The sequence below is a fragment of the Trichomonas vaginalis genome, chromosome I (assembly GCF_026262505.1).
Source record: "Trichomonas vaginalis G3 chromosome I, whole genome shotgun sequence".
Taxonomy (NCBI): Eukaryota; Parabasalia; order Trichomonadida; family Trichomonadidae; genus Trichomonas; species Trichomonas vaginalis.
Genome location: NC_067203.1, coordinates 7,228,100 through 7,244,581, shown reverse-complemented (window position 1 = coordinate 7,244,581; position 16,482 = coordinate 7,228,100). Strand labels below are relative to the sequence as shown.

The window sequence follows — 16,482 nt, the reverse complement described above, 5'->3', positions numbered from 1 at the left end:
TATTTTTTCTGAGATAAACACTATTTCTTCACAACATTAAATTTTATCCTGTATGAAATGACTTTAAAAAGATTATTGACTGACTTCGAATACTATCTCATTGACGCACTGACAGACCCTCAAAACTGTGTTGAAAGTTCTTTAAGCTTTAAGATTGAAGGTACGACGCATTTTGTCTTCACTTACGTATTGAAAGAATATGACCGTTATCATAACGAAGTGAATCAAACACTAATAAAATTTGTAGATAAAAAATTGGTTAACAATGAATATTTTAAACGTGAAGACCCAAACACTGCTGGAGATGATGAAGAATACAGACAAGTTATTGAAAAAAATAACGCAAGATTAGATGCAATAGAAAAGAAGTTTAATGAATGTCTTACAAACACGTATGAATATCTTATGCGGTGGGAAGCCAGATGGAAATAAATTTACGTCAAATATGCAATTTATAAAATCTTATGTCGACAGGCTACGTAGCACAGTGGTCTAAGGTGGTGTTATGGGGGTTAGGGTCTGTGGTTCGAACCGCGACAGCGCCGTATTTTCTTATTTTCTTTGTTTGTCTTGTTTGTCGTGAATAAAAAGTGTCATAAAAGTGCTCTATCTTCCACGGGAATAAATAAAAAATTTACTTTATTTCTTCTTTATTTCTTCTTTATTTCTTTGTTCCCGTGGAAGAAGGGTTTTGCTGTTTTTCTCAGCCGAAATCAATGATTTTTTCATTTTTGGAATCCTTAGCGAATGAGGAATCTTTTCTCTCGTGGAAGCTTTGACCAAAAATATAATTGAGGTGAAGAGGTGAGATCTCACCTGTTTGGTGAGATCTCACCTGTTTTTTCACCTGTTTTTTCACAAGCGTTTTACATGAATTGTACGATGTATATTTGAAATCCTAAACAATTTCGTAGCTTCTATTTCTTCTGTCAGTATGTCAAAAGTTTTAACAATACCGAAGGTTTCTTTATACTTCTTCTTGACGTCAGACAGAAGGAAATCTTCTGCTGTTGGATAGTTTTTGTTCAGAAATGCTAACATGTCCATTTTATCTTCTGCTGGCTTTTCTGCTTCTTTCTTTAAGTCTGCATAGTCGTTTCGCATACGTTCTATCTCTTTGACTGAGTAGTTATATTTTCTTATTCCTGCTTTACATTTTGAACATTGCGGCATCGTTTTTGCGTTATACATTGAAATAAAACCAGCTAAAACAACTAAAGCGTCAATTGCTCTCTTCATCTCAAACATAGCGGGTCTTATTTGTTCGTTCCATACTTTGCCTCTTCTATCTTTATCTCTTATTTCCCAAACACATTTTGCAACTAATGAAACAAAGTTATCGTAAGTCTTAAACTCCTCAGATTTATATATGTCAGAAATGTTTTTATAAACCATGTCGCAATCTTTGTCCATAACTTTATGGTTGCAATGAAAACCAAGGAATTCATAATTTACTTTACGTATGAACTTCTTTATTTCTACTGAATCAGTAACTTTAACTTCAATTTCGTCGAATTCAGGAATAGTTAGTTTTTGCTGTTGGATTTCAGGCAATTTGGGTAAATGGTCAATAATGTCCTGCATGTCATAAAGATATTCTTCATTTTCTTCATCCTGTGCGGTACAGTCTAAATTACTTGTTAAAAGTTCTTGCTTTATTCTTTGTATTTCTGTTTCGAAAGTAAATGAAGAAGGAATGAAGTTTTTCATCTCTACTAACATAGATGTTGGATTCATGACTAACGAGTTTGGTGCTGTTGTTTGAATTGTTGTTGTGCCGATTGTTGAAATCATATCTTTTATACAAAATAAAAAAATAAATAAAAATAAAACTAACTTTATTTTTTCTGTCTTAAGGAAATTCATGAAAATTCACGGGGGTGAAAAAACAGGTGAAAAAACAGGTGAGATCTCACCTCTTCACCTAAACATTATTTTTGGTCTTTTGTGAAAACACACAAAATTCATGAAAATTCACGGGGGTGAAAAAACAGGTGAAAAAACAGGTGAGATCTCACCTCTTCACCTAAAATATATTTTGTCTGATTTACATCTAATGAAAAAGTTTAGAAGAATTTTCTTATTCTTTCTGGTATATTTTTGTCTTTCCAGTACTCCCGCTCTAATGGACCCAGATGTGTTGGCTTCGACTCTCTCAAGTTCTTAGATGGTATAACATCTTCAACGCCTCCTTCATATCTTACTTTATAAGTGTCATCGTTTATGTTGTAGTCAAGTATTTCAATAACCACTCCTCGCTTTGCTTCGTCAATGGTTTCAGCAAGTTTGCCATTACTACTTTCAACTAATTTATGACGAGGATAAAACGCAATAGAGTCGTCAGCAGCTTTTATAAGATATCCATTACCTTGCGTAGAGTCTACGATATAATAATTTCGACTTAACCTTAAACGTTTCTTTGTCAACGGTTTGTCGTCAAGAACTACACGAACTTTTGTACCAGGAATGAGGGTAAATTGTGTTGAATTTCTGATATTTTGTGTTTGACTTCGTTTCTTTTGTATATACTTTTCTTCTTGTTGTTGTGTCATTGAATTTGGTGTATGTCCTGTTGTAGAATGTGTTGAGGAATTATATACTTCGAGAAAATGTTTCATTGTTTCTTCGGTAAAGTCTCGCTCTTGGTTTAAATCTCTGAGCGTTCTTATGAAGCGGTTTATGATGCCGAGTATGTTATGGTTATGGTCTTCAGTAGTGTAGTGAGTTATGTTATGCTTAATGAGAAATTCTGTGATTTCATTGCTGAGGTATGCACTGTCTTGGTCTGATGTTAAAGTACTTGGGTTATGTTCTGCACGAAACGTCTGCAAAACTCTTAAAACTTCACGAGTTCCTTTATTTTTCATTGGATATGCATATGCTTTACGAGTGTTAACATTTATGAAGATGAGGAATGGTTTATGTCCTCCTTTTCTGCTTTGAATGAGAGTGTCAAATTGGTATGCGTCAGGAGCGTTGGAGTAAATTGGTAAAAAGTAGTCGTAAGGGTTTATTTTTGTTTGATGTACAACATTTTTGTCAAAGAACCTTTTCACTTCAGCTCTGTTAGTAAATCCCCAACTCTTTGCAGCTTCATTGAACTTCTTAAATGACCTCCATGGATGTTGTTCGAATACTTCTTTCAAGCTCATTTATGTAAAGTTAAAGATTTTATTCAAGGCTCAAGCGCGTTCATTGAACGCGGTACCATGCAAATACAGTCACAAATGGTGGCATGTAATCTGCACCCGAGCCTGTTGGATTTGTTGTGAAAGTATGTGAATGATTTCCTCCTGGTTAGTTGGTCGAAAAGTCTTTTTTGCTGCATTGTTATAAGATGGAGATAAAACGTCATTGCCAGCTTCATACTCTGAGTTGTATAATGGGTGGTCTCTTAATGAGTGGCTATGGTCGCCAGAAAAGTTTGTAGTTCCTGTATGAGTGTGCGGTGGAAGGTTTGCTTCAGTAATTTTCTTCGAACCTCCTGTTTGCTTTGAATATCTAGCACAGTATAAGAATTTATCTACAATCTGTTCCCACGTACCGAAACCCAGAACTGTTGCTGGATTTATTGAGTTCATTGACGTATAAATAGAACCTATAGGATATAATGTTTGAAGTATTTCTGTCTTTAATGTTTGAAGCTCTGTTTTGTCAGCTTTCTTATCTAACATTGCTGGTAGTTCATATGCTTCAAAGTTTCTGGCATGATCTTCAATATTCCTGCAACTCTTATCTAAATTGTTAAGAGTATCTTTTACGCTTGTACTTGGATTTTCTAATGGTGCACTTGAACCAAGGTCAAAGTTCAATATTATGTCGTCTGCTCTAACAGTAGTGAAGGATTTATGTGTATGGTTCTTGTCAGCTTTACTGTCTAACATTGCTGGTAGTTCATGGGTTTCAAAGTTTCTGGCATGACCTTCAATGTTCATACATTTACTATTTAAGGAGTTTAGTGTATCTTTTACGCTTGTACTTGGATTTTCTAATGGTGCACTTGAACCAAGGGTATAGTTCAATATTATGTCGTCTGCTCTAACAGTAGTGAAGGATTTATGTGTATGGTTCTTGTCAGCTTTACTGTCTAATGTAGCTTGAAGTTCATTTATATCGGAGATGCTGTGTTTATGAGATTTCAAAACTTTGTTCATTGCTTCGAGTTCAACTTTGTCAGCTTTACTTTTAATAGCATCTTCAAACGTTATTTTTGACTTAACTCTCAAAGTAAATCTTGGTTCAACTAATACACCGTTAACATTGAAAGTAGAGGCATAAATTTCACCGTATAACCAAATGCTTCTGGTGCTTTAGCTACATCATACTGTACAGTACAGCTTATGTCATAACCTTTAGCACGAATGTATTTATATCTTCTTTCATTAACATTTTTTGTCTTCGCTTCATCACTTCGTGTTAAATATCCATGGTAGTCCGTTATAATCTATTCGTCTGAAGTTATATAATGAACGTGGTTCTTGACTTTATCACTCAGAGCTAAAAGCTCATTTTTGTTTGCTTTTTCGGCTAATTTCTCATTAATATCATTCACTTCTAATTCAACTCTTCCGCCAGAACTCTTATTATCATTAATCTTTTTCATTAATTCGGTAATTACGTCATAAAGACTATATTCTGTTTTCGGTTTGTAAATAATGAGTCAAAATTTCTTTTCATCATTACATCGCTGACATTAATGATATCACCAATTCCTTTTTCATTTATTCTCTTCATTAATTCTGCAATAATGACGAATATATAATCTGTTAATTTATTCTCTTCATCGAGGGTTATAGAATGTTTTGAAATTGAATCATTAACTCCTCTAAATAAATCAATAACTTCAGGATACACGTTTTTAATGTCTCGAATAACCCGACCAGTATCCTGTTGTTCATGTTCTTCGTTCCCGTCGTTACGTGGTTTTATATCTCTAACCATCATCAACGCAGCCATAACCGGAGGGTTTGTTGCTACCTGTTCGAAAATCTGACCGTTATGTATGGTATATCTAAATAATTTCTTTGTGTTTGTTAAAACATTTGAAACAAGTCTTTTAAAACCATCTACAAAATTTCCTGTTTCACCTAATGTTCTTGCAGCATTTACAAGCTCACCCATGCCCGCTTTTGACCCCAAAAACGTCCATATTGCATTTATTTCACTCTGTATAGTTGTCCATTCAGCAAAATTAATTCCTGCATTCGCTAAGCTGAAAATGAAATTCAGTGGATCGAACTTAATTCCACCTTCTTTTTCAATTTCAACGAACTCACTAACATGAGATTTTAAATATTCTTTCGTTAAAATTGTTTTCCCTGATGTTATGTCATTAACGAAACTATCACCGTCAAAAGTTAACGAATTCAATTTCGTCGTTGATGCTTTTATTTCATACACCGCTTTATTGATAGTTTTTGGCTCACCTTCTTTAGAAGCATATGAAACATTAATGAATGAATTATATGTATTCATGAATGAGTTAAAATCAATGATTTTCATTAATGACGCCTTTAATGATTCATTTACTGTCGAATCCCTTAAAGCAATTAATGAACTGTCATGGGCTTCGCCCTGGTCGCTTTGCGACTTTATGAAAGGTACACTGCAAACCGTCGAGTTTGGATCAAATCCTGTAGTTGGTGCAGGAATATTAATGATATAAGTCATTAAATCATTAAGTGACGTAAATAATGTTGTCGTTTTTGATTTAATTTCTTTAGCATCTGTTATATATGGTAATTTCATTTCTGTAGTTTCTGAATTAAAGATATTCGCTAAAATGTTTTGTAAACTGTTTTGAACAGCTGTGTAAACCGTTGAATCCGGAACTCTTACGATTTCACCGTCCTTAATAAAAGGCATTGCACATGGTGTAGTGCTTGGATCGAATCTTTTTGGGTTATGATTCAACATATATTCTAATGCTTCATGAACAGACTTATATACTGTTGTGTCGTTCTTCATGACAACTTCACCATTTACAATGAATGGCATAGTGCATGGAGTTAAAATAGGGTCAAACTTTTCATAGTCCTTCCATGTTATGTATTTCTCGGTATTTCCATCACTGATAACAATATATTTGTCAGTAAGTGTGAGAGAGTATTGACCAAAATATAAACGTTTAGCTCTGTCAGCTTCATACGCATATGCAGCTATACTCATATTTTAATGAGAATAAAATGTTGTTCTATTTGCAAAGTACAGACCCAAACGAATACGGGACAGTAAAGCTACAAACAAACTTAGGTCTACAGAATGAGCCACTTGCATTCAGAATGGTTGACTTCAATACTATCGCTTCATTCGTTATAACTGATGAAACAGATTTCATGGAGTTTGAAATAGATGGAAAGAAGCATGAAATAAGATTTCACAATAATGTAGAATATAAGATGGAAACATTAGCTGGAGTGTTAAATGCTCTCATAAGTACTACAATAAACAAGGATAACGAAGAAAACTTAATGAATGTTAAACTTATTGCAGGAGTTTTGAAGTTCAGTTATGCGAAGGAGTTCAAGATAACACGAATGAGTCATAGAGTACAACTTCTTTTGGGTGCATACCATATGACATTTCCTTTGAAAAGTGTTGACAAAACGATTGAGATGAAATCTGTTCCATACGTATGTTATGGTAATTGTTTATACATTGAGTCTAAAATAGCTAATGTCACAGGCATTTCAGGAGTTAATAGTAAAGGTTCAGTAGAGTATAAATCTTTCTGTTATGCAGTCAATTCAATGTTCATTCCAAACGTTCCTGTCATAGCAACTCATTTAGGTAAATGGGTTCGCATTAGTCCTCATAATTTGAAAGACATGCAATTCAGACTTGTTGACTTTCAAGGAGAGCCTGTAGAACTGAAGGCACCAGTGCGAATGACTGTTGAAGTTGACTTTTTAGAAAATATTAAATGCAACAGCTTACAAGAGAACTCAGAGCTAAAAATATAAAGTATGAATGTTATGTATTAGGTCATGAACTTTGGTTGTTGCTGTTTGATGAAACAAATGAGTTAGTTATGTCAGTCAAGAGAACAGAAAAATATTGTGTTAGTGAAAACTGCACCAAGTCAATAAGATTAGGTTTGCATTATGAAGATGAGTTCGATACTGTTGAAGAAGTTTTGGATAGATATTACAAATTGCTTTAATTTACTAAAACATATTTCAAACAAAGTTTATATTCTGTTGAAAGTTTTGTATATTCGTTCGAATATTTATACTTAAACTCAACTCCTGTAGTTCCTGGTGTTTCAATGATGCGGATGTTACCTATTTTCATGAATGGTGGCGTTTGACCACAGCATTCGATTTCAGGGTCGAGATAGTCAATGACACATTGTTTCCCTGTTATTCGTGAGATAACATTTTCAAGGTCCTCCTTTGTTAGAATTATTTGGTTCTTACTTATAAGATTTGTCAAAAGCTTCTTATCGTCTTTGAGTAAAATTGTTTGGTATAACTGAAGAAGGTAATGGTCTACGTTATCTGAAGGATTTGTTTGAACATTTATGTAAGGGTTGTCGTTGGCTTCTCTTGAAAGAATTTGGTCCAGTGGTGGATACTCTAACTTAACATCTGATGTAGCGTTAGCGTTTGAAGCTGTGTTTAAATTCACGGCGCCATGCGCCATGATGGGCTCTTTGAGCCCTCCCGACTTAAGTTCTGGTTCTTTTTCTTTCAACACTCCGAACTATAGTTCTTTATGACAATATTGTTTGTCGTTCGTGAGTCAACATTTGATGTTGGTTTCAATTGGAACATTAACGGCACCAGCTAAGATGGATTTGCTTCTCATTTCATATAGAATAAAAACCTTTTATATGTATGAAATGAACAATATACTCGACAAGGGTTTGAATGTAAAGCTAACGAATGAAAATATTGTTGAATTCACTGAGACAGGAGCTGTGTATAAAGATGTAGAACTACTGAACAAAAGAGCTAAGGGAAGAAGCAGGAACATGAACAAAGGGTGGAAGCCTATAAAAATTTATGTCAATGATGGCTCAGGAGGTTCAAACATAAAGTATGCAGAAAGTTATAGAGTTTATGCTCTCAAAGGTGAAAAGCCTTCATTTAAGAACAGCTATTCTAACGCATATCCTCAAAAGTTAACAGATGGAGAAGTGGATGATATGAATGACAGCAAAAATATTAACAGAAATGGCGACAGAGATGCATGGAATTTGTTTACCATCAGTCAATTGAAGGTTAAACTTTAAAACAATGTTGGTCGTTCCCATGGAATATTTTTGACTTTAATGGTATTAGTCATGATATGAATCTCAAGGTATGAACGAGGAGAGATGAGAGACTTATATGCTTCCCAAATTCTTCAAAAGGTAATGTTATACCTGACTGTTTCCAAATGAGTTCAATGTCATAGCGTGAGAAACCTTGAAAGATAACGAAGTCAGTTATGAGACGTTTTATGTTTAAAGCTAAAAACTCCATGTTTGCATAAGTATTGCTACAGTTAAGTGGTAATGTCTGACTTTAGTTATGATGTTAGCTAATGGTGAGTCAGGCTTTGAAACTAAACCTTTTCCGGCGAAGTCGTCGCAAACGAGCAGAGTGTTTGATGGATATTTTTTGAAGGGGTATTTTGAAAGTTTTGACAGAATGTAGTTTGTCAGTCGTTTCATATCGTAAACTCCTGAGTACTGACGTAAGTGGTGTTTGTCAATAATTCTTTCCATCTCTTCTGAAGTCTTTTGCATTCCTGACTGTATGAACTCTACAATAGCATAATATTTTCTCTTACGTCGAATGTAACGTTGAAGAAATTCAATGAGTTCACTGTCTGGAACTTTAACGACAGAGGCTTGAACTTTTGACATAAATGTTTTCGCTGTTTGAGTCCATAGAGTCTGAAGTTGCTGATATAATGATTTGGTCATAGTAAGAGTCGTTTCCTAAACGCTCTGTTATGAGTATATGACGAATGAGGTTAAATGTCTTACCTGAAACCCATCTTTCCACAATAGAAATACACACCATTTGAACAGAACTCATAGTCCTTACTGAAAGGAAGAATGAGAGAAGAGTTAAGTTTGTCTGTAGTTTCATTCATGTCTTCATCTACGTCATGTATTAAATGCTTCATTTTATCTCCATTAAAAATGCAAGTCAGAAATATTCAGAACATAACACCGAGTCTAACTGACAAGAGTATAAAGATATACTATGAACATGTTATGATGAAACCTACCAAAATTCAAGAAAGTCAGTATACTTATGAATATCCAAGACACTGGGTAGAGTATGTAGGAGGTGAGAAAGCTATTGAAATCAGACAGGTTCGAAGTATTCAACAGGAAGAACAATATTATTGAAGAACTTTAATGTTTTGAGGTATAATGATGAAACAAAGAAGCAAGATAGTTTCCCTGTTGCTGTGTATGTGAACTTAGATACAGGAGATGACATGAAAGTTTTTAATACAAAGCTTCAAACGGTAGTGAGAGAACAACTGACTGCGGAAGGACATCCATTACCTTCAGAAGTTACCATAGCATATAATTTTGAAACAAACTCAATAGATTTTAAAGTCATCTCTGCAAAGAAGTCAGGTTTTACATTTAATGAAGCAGATGTATATTCTAATGAAAACTTCAAAGCTATTGCATGGTTAGATAATGACGATTGCTTTAAGAAAATATTTAAATACAGTGACTCAACGATGTCAATAGATGACCTTCGTGGAATGTTACCATCGACATTTACAGTAGAAGGTTCAGCAGGATTGCTTACAAGATTGTCAATTGGTGGTATTTGGTCTCGTGAGAACATTGTTATAAAATCCAGTATAAGTGAATTTGCTGAAGAATCTATATTATGTCTTTCAAACTACATGTATTCGCCGCCGAAGCATTATAGTATAACAAACTTTGTCAGTAAGTTTAACATAAGACTTGTCGAACCTTCTTCAATGAAAGATGTTGTGCTACCTAAAGATGGAAAGGATGGACTCATTATTGAGATGATTTTAATAGCATATTAAATGAGCTTGTTCTTGAAGGTCATTCATGATGAAATAACTGTTGTAGAAGATGTTAGCAATTGTTCAGACATTTTGAAGCGTATAGATGAGATAAGAAAGAAGTTAGATAGACCGCAAAGCGGTGAGGGCGAAGCCCGTGAGAACGTTTATGCTTCATTGACTTTCTCCAGTAACGAGAACTTTTATGAGATAATATTGAAGAGAGATGATTTTAATATGGTGTAAATGGTAGCTTGGGCAGCTTTAGGCGCAATGGGAACAAAAGCATTAGCATTTGGAGCAAAAGCACTTGGAGCTTATGACGCAGTAAATAAAATGAGTGGAGGAAGGGTTTCGAAGACATTAGATGCAAATAAAGGGAAGATTGGAGGCTGGGTTGCAAAGAAGTTAAGATTAAATAAAATAGGGCTCATAAATAAAGCATCTAATTTGGTTGCGACTGAGTCAGAAAATGCTTTAGGAAAGGACGATGAGTTTGCAAAACACGCAAAAGACTTTAATGACCAGATGAAAGGTGAAACAATGCATTTAAATAGATTCGATGGAACTAAAGAAAATGTTTCTTCTCCACCAGTAGTTCTTCCGTATGGTCCCTATGGAATGTATGGAAACCCTTACGAAAGACCATTTGACCCATTGACTGGTGGAAGTAACTGGTATCATTACGGACGAAGAAGAAAGACAGTCAAGTTGGAGACAGACGTGAAGAAAGCAACTAAAAAGAAACCAAGGAAGAGAGTTATAAAGCAATGAATTCAAGTGGGTGAAAAAAGAGGTGAAAAAAGAGGTGAGATCTCACCACTTCACCTAAATTTATTTTTGTGCTATGTTTTCATACGTGTGAGGGTGGTGAGATCATTAATTTTTAAGTTTATTTTTTATTTTATTTGGATGTAAATGACGAAAACTATTGAGATAACAAACTACAACGGTCATGAGTTCAAGAATTTGTTCTTCGTTCCTCGTGAAAATACATTCTATCAGATACGAGGGAGAAAGGGTAAAGTTAGTTTGAGCGTTTATGAAGGAATGAAGAATGGAAAGTTTATACAAGCATACGATACAAACGGTAAACGTGTTTCATTAGCTTTGTCAAAACTTACTAACATTCATTTTGACAGTGACTTTGACCTATATGAAGAAGAAAGTGAGTCAGAAGATTATGAGCTGTTATGTGAAGCACAGCAATGGGAGGAGTTGCAATACTTTTGTAAGTGAGAACGTTTATTTTTTACATTAGTGAAGTCGTTTGTGAAAACGTTTATTTTTTCATTAGTGAGGTGAAGTGGTTGGCGGCTTTATAAATATTTAAGGTTAAGTTAGTTTTTGTGTTTGTGTTGTAAAATATACGTTAACGGTTTTGTAAAGTGTCAAATTCACAAGTATTGGGTAATGTGGAACGTAGTGCCACCATACACGACTTAGGTATACTAACTATCTAACCATGCAATAGCTTTGAAGTTTTCATTAGAATATACATCTGCTTCATTAAATGTAAAACCTGACTTCTTTGCAGAGATGACTTTAAAATCTATTGAGTTTGTTTCAAAATTATATGCTATGGTAACTTCTGAAGGTAATGGATGTCCTTCCGCAGCCAGTTGTTCTCTCACTACCGTTTGAAGCTTTGTATTAAAAACTTTCATGTCATCTCCTGTATCTAAGTTCACATACACAGCAACAGGGAAACTATCTTGCTTCTTTGTTTCATCATTATACCTCAAAACATTAAAGTTCTTCAATAATATTGTTCTTCCTGCTGGAATACTTCGAACCTGTCTGATTTCAATAGCTTTCTCACCTCCTACATACTCTACCCAGTGTCTTGGATATTCATAAGTATACTGACTTTCTTGAATTTTGGTAGGTTTCATCATAACGTGTTCATAGTATATCTTTATACTCTTGTCAGTTAGACTCGGTGCTATGTTCTGAATATTTCTGACTTGCATTTTTAATGGAGATAAAATGAAGCATTTAATACATGACGTAGATGAAGACATGAATGAAAGCAGTGAAAAGCTCAACAGTTCTCTTATTCTTCCTTTCAGCAAAGATTATGAGTTCTGTTCAAATGGTGTGTATTTCTATTGTGGAAAGATGGGTTCAGGTAAGACATTTAACCTCATTCGTCATATACTCATAACAGAGCGTTTAGGAAACGACTCTTACTATGACCAAATCATTATATCAGCAACTTCAGACTCTATGGACTCAACAGCGAAAACATTTATGTCAAAAGTTCAAGCCTCTGTCGTTAAAGTTCCAGACAGTGAACTCATTGAATTTCTTCAACGTTACATTCGACGTAAGAGGAGATATTATGCCATCGTTGAATTTATACAGTCAGGAATGCAAAAGACTTCTGAGGAGATGGAAAGAATTATTGACAAACACCACTTACGTCAGTACTCAGGAGTTTACGATATGAAACGACTGACAAACTACATTCTATCAAAACTTTCAAAATACCCCTTCAAAAAATATCCTTCAAACACTCTGCTCGTTTGCGACGACTTCGCCGGAAAAGGTTTAGTTTCAAAACCAGACTCACCATTAGCTAACATCATAACTAAAGTCAGACATTACCATTTAACTGTAGCAATACTTATGCAAACATGGAGGTTTTTAGCTTTAAACATAAAACGTCTCATAACTGACTTCGTTATCTTTCAAGGTTTCTCACGCTATGATATTGAACTCATTTGGAAACAGTCAGGTATAACATTACCTTTTGAAGAAATTTGGGAAGCATATAAGTCTCTCATCTCTCCTCGTTCATACCTTGAGATTCATATCATGACTAATACCATTAAAGTCAAAAATATTCCATGGGAACGACCAACATTGTTTTAAAGTTTAACCTTCAATTGACTGATGGTAAACAAATTCCATGCATCTCTGTCGCCATTTCTGTTAATATTTTTGCTGTCATTCATATCATCCACTTCCCCATCCGTTAGCTTTTGAGGATATGCGTTAGAATAGCTGTTCTTAAATGAAGGCTTTTCACCTTTGAGAGCATAAACTCTATAACTTTCTGCATACTTTATGTTTGAACCTCCTGAGCCATCATTGACATAAATTTTTATAGGCTTCCACCCTTTGTTCATGTTCCTGCTTCTTCCCTTAGCTCTTTTGTTCAGTAGTTCTACATCTTTATACACAGCTCCTGTCTCAGTGAATTCAACAATATTTTCATTCGTTAGCTTTACATTCAAACCCTTGTCGAGTATATTGTTCATTTCATACATATAAAAGGTTTTTATTCTATATGAAATGAGAAGCAAATCCATCTTAGCTGGTGCCGTTAATGTTCCAATTGAACCAACATCAAATGTTGACTCACGAACGACAAACAATATTGTCATAAAGAACTATAGTTCTTGCGACCAAAGATTTGAATAAAATTTCAAAAAATAAGATAGCTTAAAAATAATATACGGTAGTGTTTACTAATAGATGAATAGTATATAAATTCTATTAAAATGGATTTGATCCAAAAAAATATAAAACCAAAAATAATTGTTATAATTTAAATGAAGAAGTAATTTAAAACGATTTTATTTATGATCAAATTTTATATATTTTTTTGGATCAAATCCATTTTAATAGAATTTATATACTATTCATCTATTAGTAAACACTACCGTATATTATTTTTTAAGCTATCTTATTTTTTGAAATTTTATTCAAATCTTTGGTCGCAAGAAGAATTGCATGATAAATAAAAACATTTAATCAAAGTCAATTTTATTTTTCATATTCAAATGGACTGAGTGTTAACATTTAACATTTTTTGCTAATTGTCGTCAAAAATTAGGCGTAAAGCAAAAATTGATATTTCATATGGTTTTATGATAGATAAGCATTATATTCCCACTCATTATATTCGTAAATTTTGAGGTTTATCCTTCGCTTTTAAGATCATTGAATTTGATTTTTATATAAAATAGTTATATATTAGAAAATAATATGAGTTTATGTGATATTATTTTTCAGAAGATTTTGTGTTCTTCTTCAAAATTTTATTTTTTTATTAAAAAGAATCTTTACAAAATATACATTTACTTTAATTAATATTTAAAAACGTGCTCTATCAAAAGTTCCAAAAATTCAATATTTTAGCTTTTCTGAGGTGTCACTTTTGATGAATTTCTGTTTACAACACAAGAACCGTCAAACAAAAGTCCCGAACATTTTCTCATTCGAGATTTCCAATAATTAACAGATTCTCTGGCAACTTCTATGATAACACGACCAACCTTTTCTTGGACTCGATGAAATGTAGCTTCTGACGGAACTTTGATGTTATTCAGCATGAATTGAAATTCTGATTGGCAAAATGTAGCGCCGCTCAATAATACAGATAGCACAAATTCAACAGTGTTGACGACATATGGCTCTACCCTATTTTTCGCGCTTTGAACTAAGTTCTTTATACGCTTTGCAACTGCTTTTGTTCGCCGCGGCATGAAAAATGAAGAATAACTTGACGGTTTCTTGAACAAATGGTCGCACATTCAAATATTGTGATGTACGATCAGGATAAAAGAATGTTGTTGCCGTGAATTTAGAAAATAGCAAAATTTCAATTTACGCAATCGAGATATAACTTGATCGTTTGAGCGATAACCATGGCACCCATAGTATTAATGAAAGTACTCATACTTACAATTATTTTCTCCCATAGGAATATTGTTCAATATACTTCACCTATAGAGGAAATCTCGAAATAAAATCGAATTTTTTCAAAAATTACAAAAATCAATTTTTTACAAAGATGTTCGAAAAATAACATTATATACGCATCAAATCCAAGCATTATATGGAGCATTATAATTCTATATATGATTGTCCATCTTGCTGTTGTGCTATTTTTTTTAAACAATAATTTCATTGTTGAAATTAAATTTGCAATTTCAGTAAAAATTGCGACCCATCATTTTGAATATAATTGAATTAATACATTTATTGTAAGAATATTATATACCAAATATTAGACTTCCACATGAATCCTGGTATGATATTATAAGTATTGCAAAATTAGAAAAAAATATGCTCATAATATACTAAAATTCATGTTTCAAGGTTAACTTATAAATAAAATAAGTTCGAGAAATGCATCACTAAATATTTGAGCTTGTGCACTATAATGCTATATAATAGTCTTCACTGTTTTTAATATATTGACTTTGCTAGACTTGATTTTTTTCATCACCCTAATGAGTGCCCATCCTTAAACTTCATGAGGACAACATTGCTGAACTTAGGAAGAAGCTAGAAGAGTTGGAGAAAGGAAGAGAGTTATAAAGCAATGAATTCAACAGGGTAGAAATGAGGTTAGAAATCAGGTTAGATCTAACCTTCTACCCTAAATTTATTTTTGTGCTATGTTTTCATACGTGTGAGGGTGGTGATATCATTTATTTTTATATAAATGACGAAAACTATTGAGATAACAAACTACAACGGTCATGAGTTCAAGAATTTGTTCTTCGTTCCGCGTGAGAATACATTCTATCAGATACGAGGGAGAAAGGGTAAAGTTAGTTTAAGCATTTATGATAGCAAACATAATGGAAAGTTTATACAAGCAGTAGATACAAACGGTAAGCGTGTTTCATTACATTTGTCAAAACTTATAAACATTAATTATGACAGCGACTTTGACTCTGACGATTGGAGCGACAGCAGCGATACTGAAGAATATGAACTATTGTGTGAAGCACAGCAATGGGAGGAGTAGCATACTCTTGTAAATGAGAACATTAGTGTGAACGTTAGTGTGTACGTTAGTGAGAACGTTAGTGAGAACGTTTATTTTTTCATGCACGTGCATTGTGTCGCGGGGAGTTGCCATGGGCAATGACCTGCGCACAATATATAACGTACAGAGAGGTGAGATGAAGTGGTTTATGTGATAAATACTTTACGTGGCAGAAATAGTTTAAGGTTATTAGAAATATTGCATATGCGATGTAAAATATACGTTAGTGGTTTTGTAAAGTGTCAGATTGACATAACTTCGGTAAGATGACGCGCAGTGCCACCGTACTGAAGATATGTATACTAACTCATACTGTGCTTGTATTTCTTGTTTAACTCCAAATTTACAAAGATCCATAACAGTAAAGATAGTTTCTTCTTCTAATTCCATTTGAAATTGAAATGAAAATTAAAAATTCAGAAATTTGAATAGATTTGGTCTGTAATTAAATGAGAATAGCAGTTTGTTCGTCATTGTTTGAGGCAAGAGTATTATAGGAATATTATATGATGGATTTGAGTTGCATATAAAGAGTGCAAAAGGATAAAGAGAGAAATTTTGTTAGATTAAATTATTAAATTTTAATTCTTTATTTTTTAGGATTGTTAGCTTTGTAAGATTGCTTTCTCACAAGAGAAAACAAGTATAAGGTTTAAGCTGTATGTATTAAAGTTATAAATATTTGATTTTAAAAA

At 33.6% G+C, this 16,482-nt stretch overlaps 11 protein-coding genes and 3 pseudogenes across 14 annotated transcripts, besides 3 other annotated features; 6 read left to right on the top strand and 8 right to left on the bottom strand.

Moving 5' to 3' along the window:
- Positions 1–11,435: part of a mobile genetic element that runs on past the window's edge.
- On the top strand, positions 13–432 carry TVAGG3_0945110 (uncharacterized protein; the record flags this gene model as incomplete). Its single annotated transcript, XM_051253082.1, has 1 exon — positions 13–432. A coding segment is annotated over one exon (420 nt), but the record flags the coding sequence as incomplete, so codon positions are not given.
- On the bottom strand, positions 856–1,794 carry TVAGG3_0945100 (organellar and viral DNA polymerase type B; the record flags this gene model as incomplete). Its single annotated transcript, XM_051253081.1, has 1 exon — positions 856–1,794. One exon carries the CDS (start codon positions 1,792–1,794, stop codon positions 856–858), a length of 939 nt encoding a protein of 312 aa, XP_051078655.1.
- On the bottom strand, positions 2,067–2,552 carry TVAGG3_0945090 (integrase core domain containing protein family; the record flags this gene model as incomplete). Its single annotated transcript, XM_051253080.1, has 1 exon — positions 2,067–2,552. The coding sequence occupies one exon, from the start codon at positions 2,550–2,552 to the stop codon at positions 2,067–2,069; it is 486 nt and encodes a 161-aa protein (XP_051078654.1).
- On the bottom strand, positions 2,601–3,152 carry TVAGG3_0945080 (integrase core domain containing protein family; the record flags this gene model as incomplete). Its single annotated transcript, XM_051253079.1, has 1 exon — positions 2,601–3,152. A coding segment is annotated over one exon (552 nt), but the record flags the coding sequence as incomplete, so codon positions are not given.
- TVAGG3_0945070 (keratin-associated protein family) lies at positions 3,222–4,154 on the bottom strand (the record flags this gene model as incomplete). Its single annotated transcript, XM_051253078.1, has 1 exon — positions 3,222–4,154. The coding sequence occupies one exon, from the start codon at positions 4,152–4,154 to the stop codon at positions 3,222–3,224; it is 933 nt and encodes a 310-aa protein (XP_051078652.1).
- Positions 4,445–4,956, bottom strand: TVAGG3_0945060 (annotated as a pseudogene). The gene has a single exon. A coding segment is annotated over exon 1 (512 nt).
- TVAGG3_0945050 lies at positions 7,159–7,809 on the bottom strand (annotated as a pseudogene). Its single transcript has one exon. A coding segment is annotated over exon 1 (651 nt).
- On the top strand, positions 7,835–8,236 carry TVAGG3_0945040 (uncharacterized protein; the record flags this gene model as incomplete). Its single annotated transcript, XM_051253077.1, has 1 exon — positions 7,835–8,236. The coding sequence occupies one exon, from the start codon at positions 7,835–7,837 to the stop codon at positions 8,234–8,236; it is 402 nt and encodes a 133-aa protein (XP_051078651.1).
- Positions 8,272–9,087, bottom strand: TVAGG3_0945030 (annotated as a pseudogene). The gene has a single exon. A coding segment is annotated over exon 1 (816 nt).
- TVAGG3_0945020 (uncharacterized protein) lies at positions 10,018–10,242 on the top strand (the record flags this gene model as incomplete). Its single annotated transcript, XM_051253076.1, has 1 exon — positions 10,018–10,242. The coding sequence occupies one exon, from the start codon at positions 10,018–10,020 to the stop codon at positions 10,240–10,242; it is 225 nt and encodes a 74-aa protein (XP_051078650.1).
- On the top strand, positions 10,243–10,770 carry TVAGG3_0945010 (protein of unknown function, DUF4107 family; the record flags this gene model as incomplete). The annotated part of the gene is made up of 1 exon (XM_051253075.1): positions 10,243–10,770. One exon carries the CDS (start codon positions 10,243–10,245, stop codon positions 10,768–10,770), a length of 528 nt encoding a protein of 175 aa, XP_051078649.1.
- Positions 10,915–11,235, top strand: TVAGG3_0945000 (uncharacterized protein; the record flags this gene model as incomplete). Its single annotated transcript, XM_051253074.1, has 1 exon — positions 10,915–11,235. One exon carries the CDS (start codon positions 10,915–10,917, stop codon positions 11,233–11,235), a length of 321 nt encoding a protein of 106 aa, XP_051078648.1.
- Positions 11,436–11,447: 12 nt separating the features above from the next.
- On the bottom strand, positions 11,448–11,969 carry TVAGG3_0944980 (uncharacterized protein; the record flags this gene model as incomplete). Its single annotated transcript, XM_051253073.1, has 1 exon — positions 11,448–11,969. One exon carries the CDS (start codon positions 11,967–11,969, stop codon positions 11,448–11,450), a length of 522 nt encoding a protein of 173 aa, XP_051078647.1.
- A 49-nt stretch (positions 11,970–12,018) lies between these two features.
- Positions 12,019–12,873, top strand: TVAGG3_0944970 (protein of unknown function, DUF4106 family; the record flags this gene model as incomplete). Its single annotated transcript, XM_051253072.1, has 1 exon — positions 12,019–12,873. One exon carries the CDS (start codon positions 12,019–12,021, stop codon positions 12,871–12,873), a length of 855 nt encoding a protein of 284 aa, XP_051078646.1.
- A 1,276-nt stretch (positions 12,874–14,149) lies between these two features.
- Positions 14,150–14,187: a mobile genetic element.
- Positions 14,188–16,095: 1,908 nt separating this feature from the next.
- Positions 16,096–16,482: part of a mobile genetic element that runs on past the window's edge.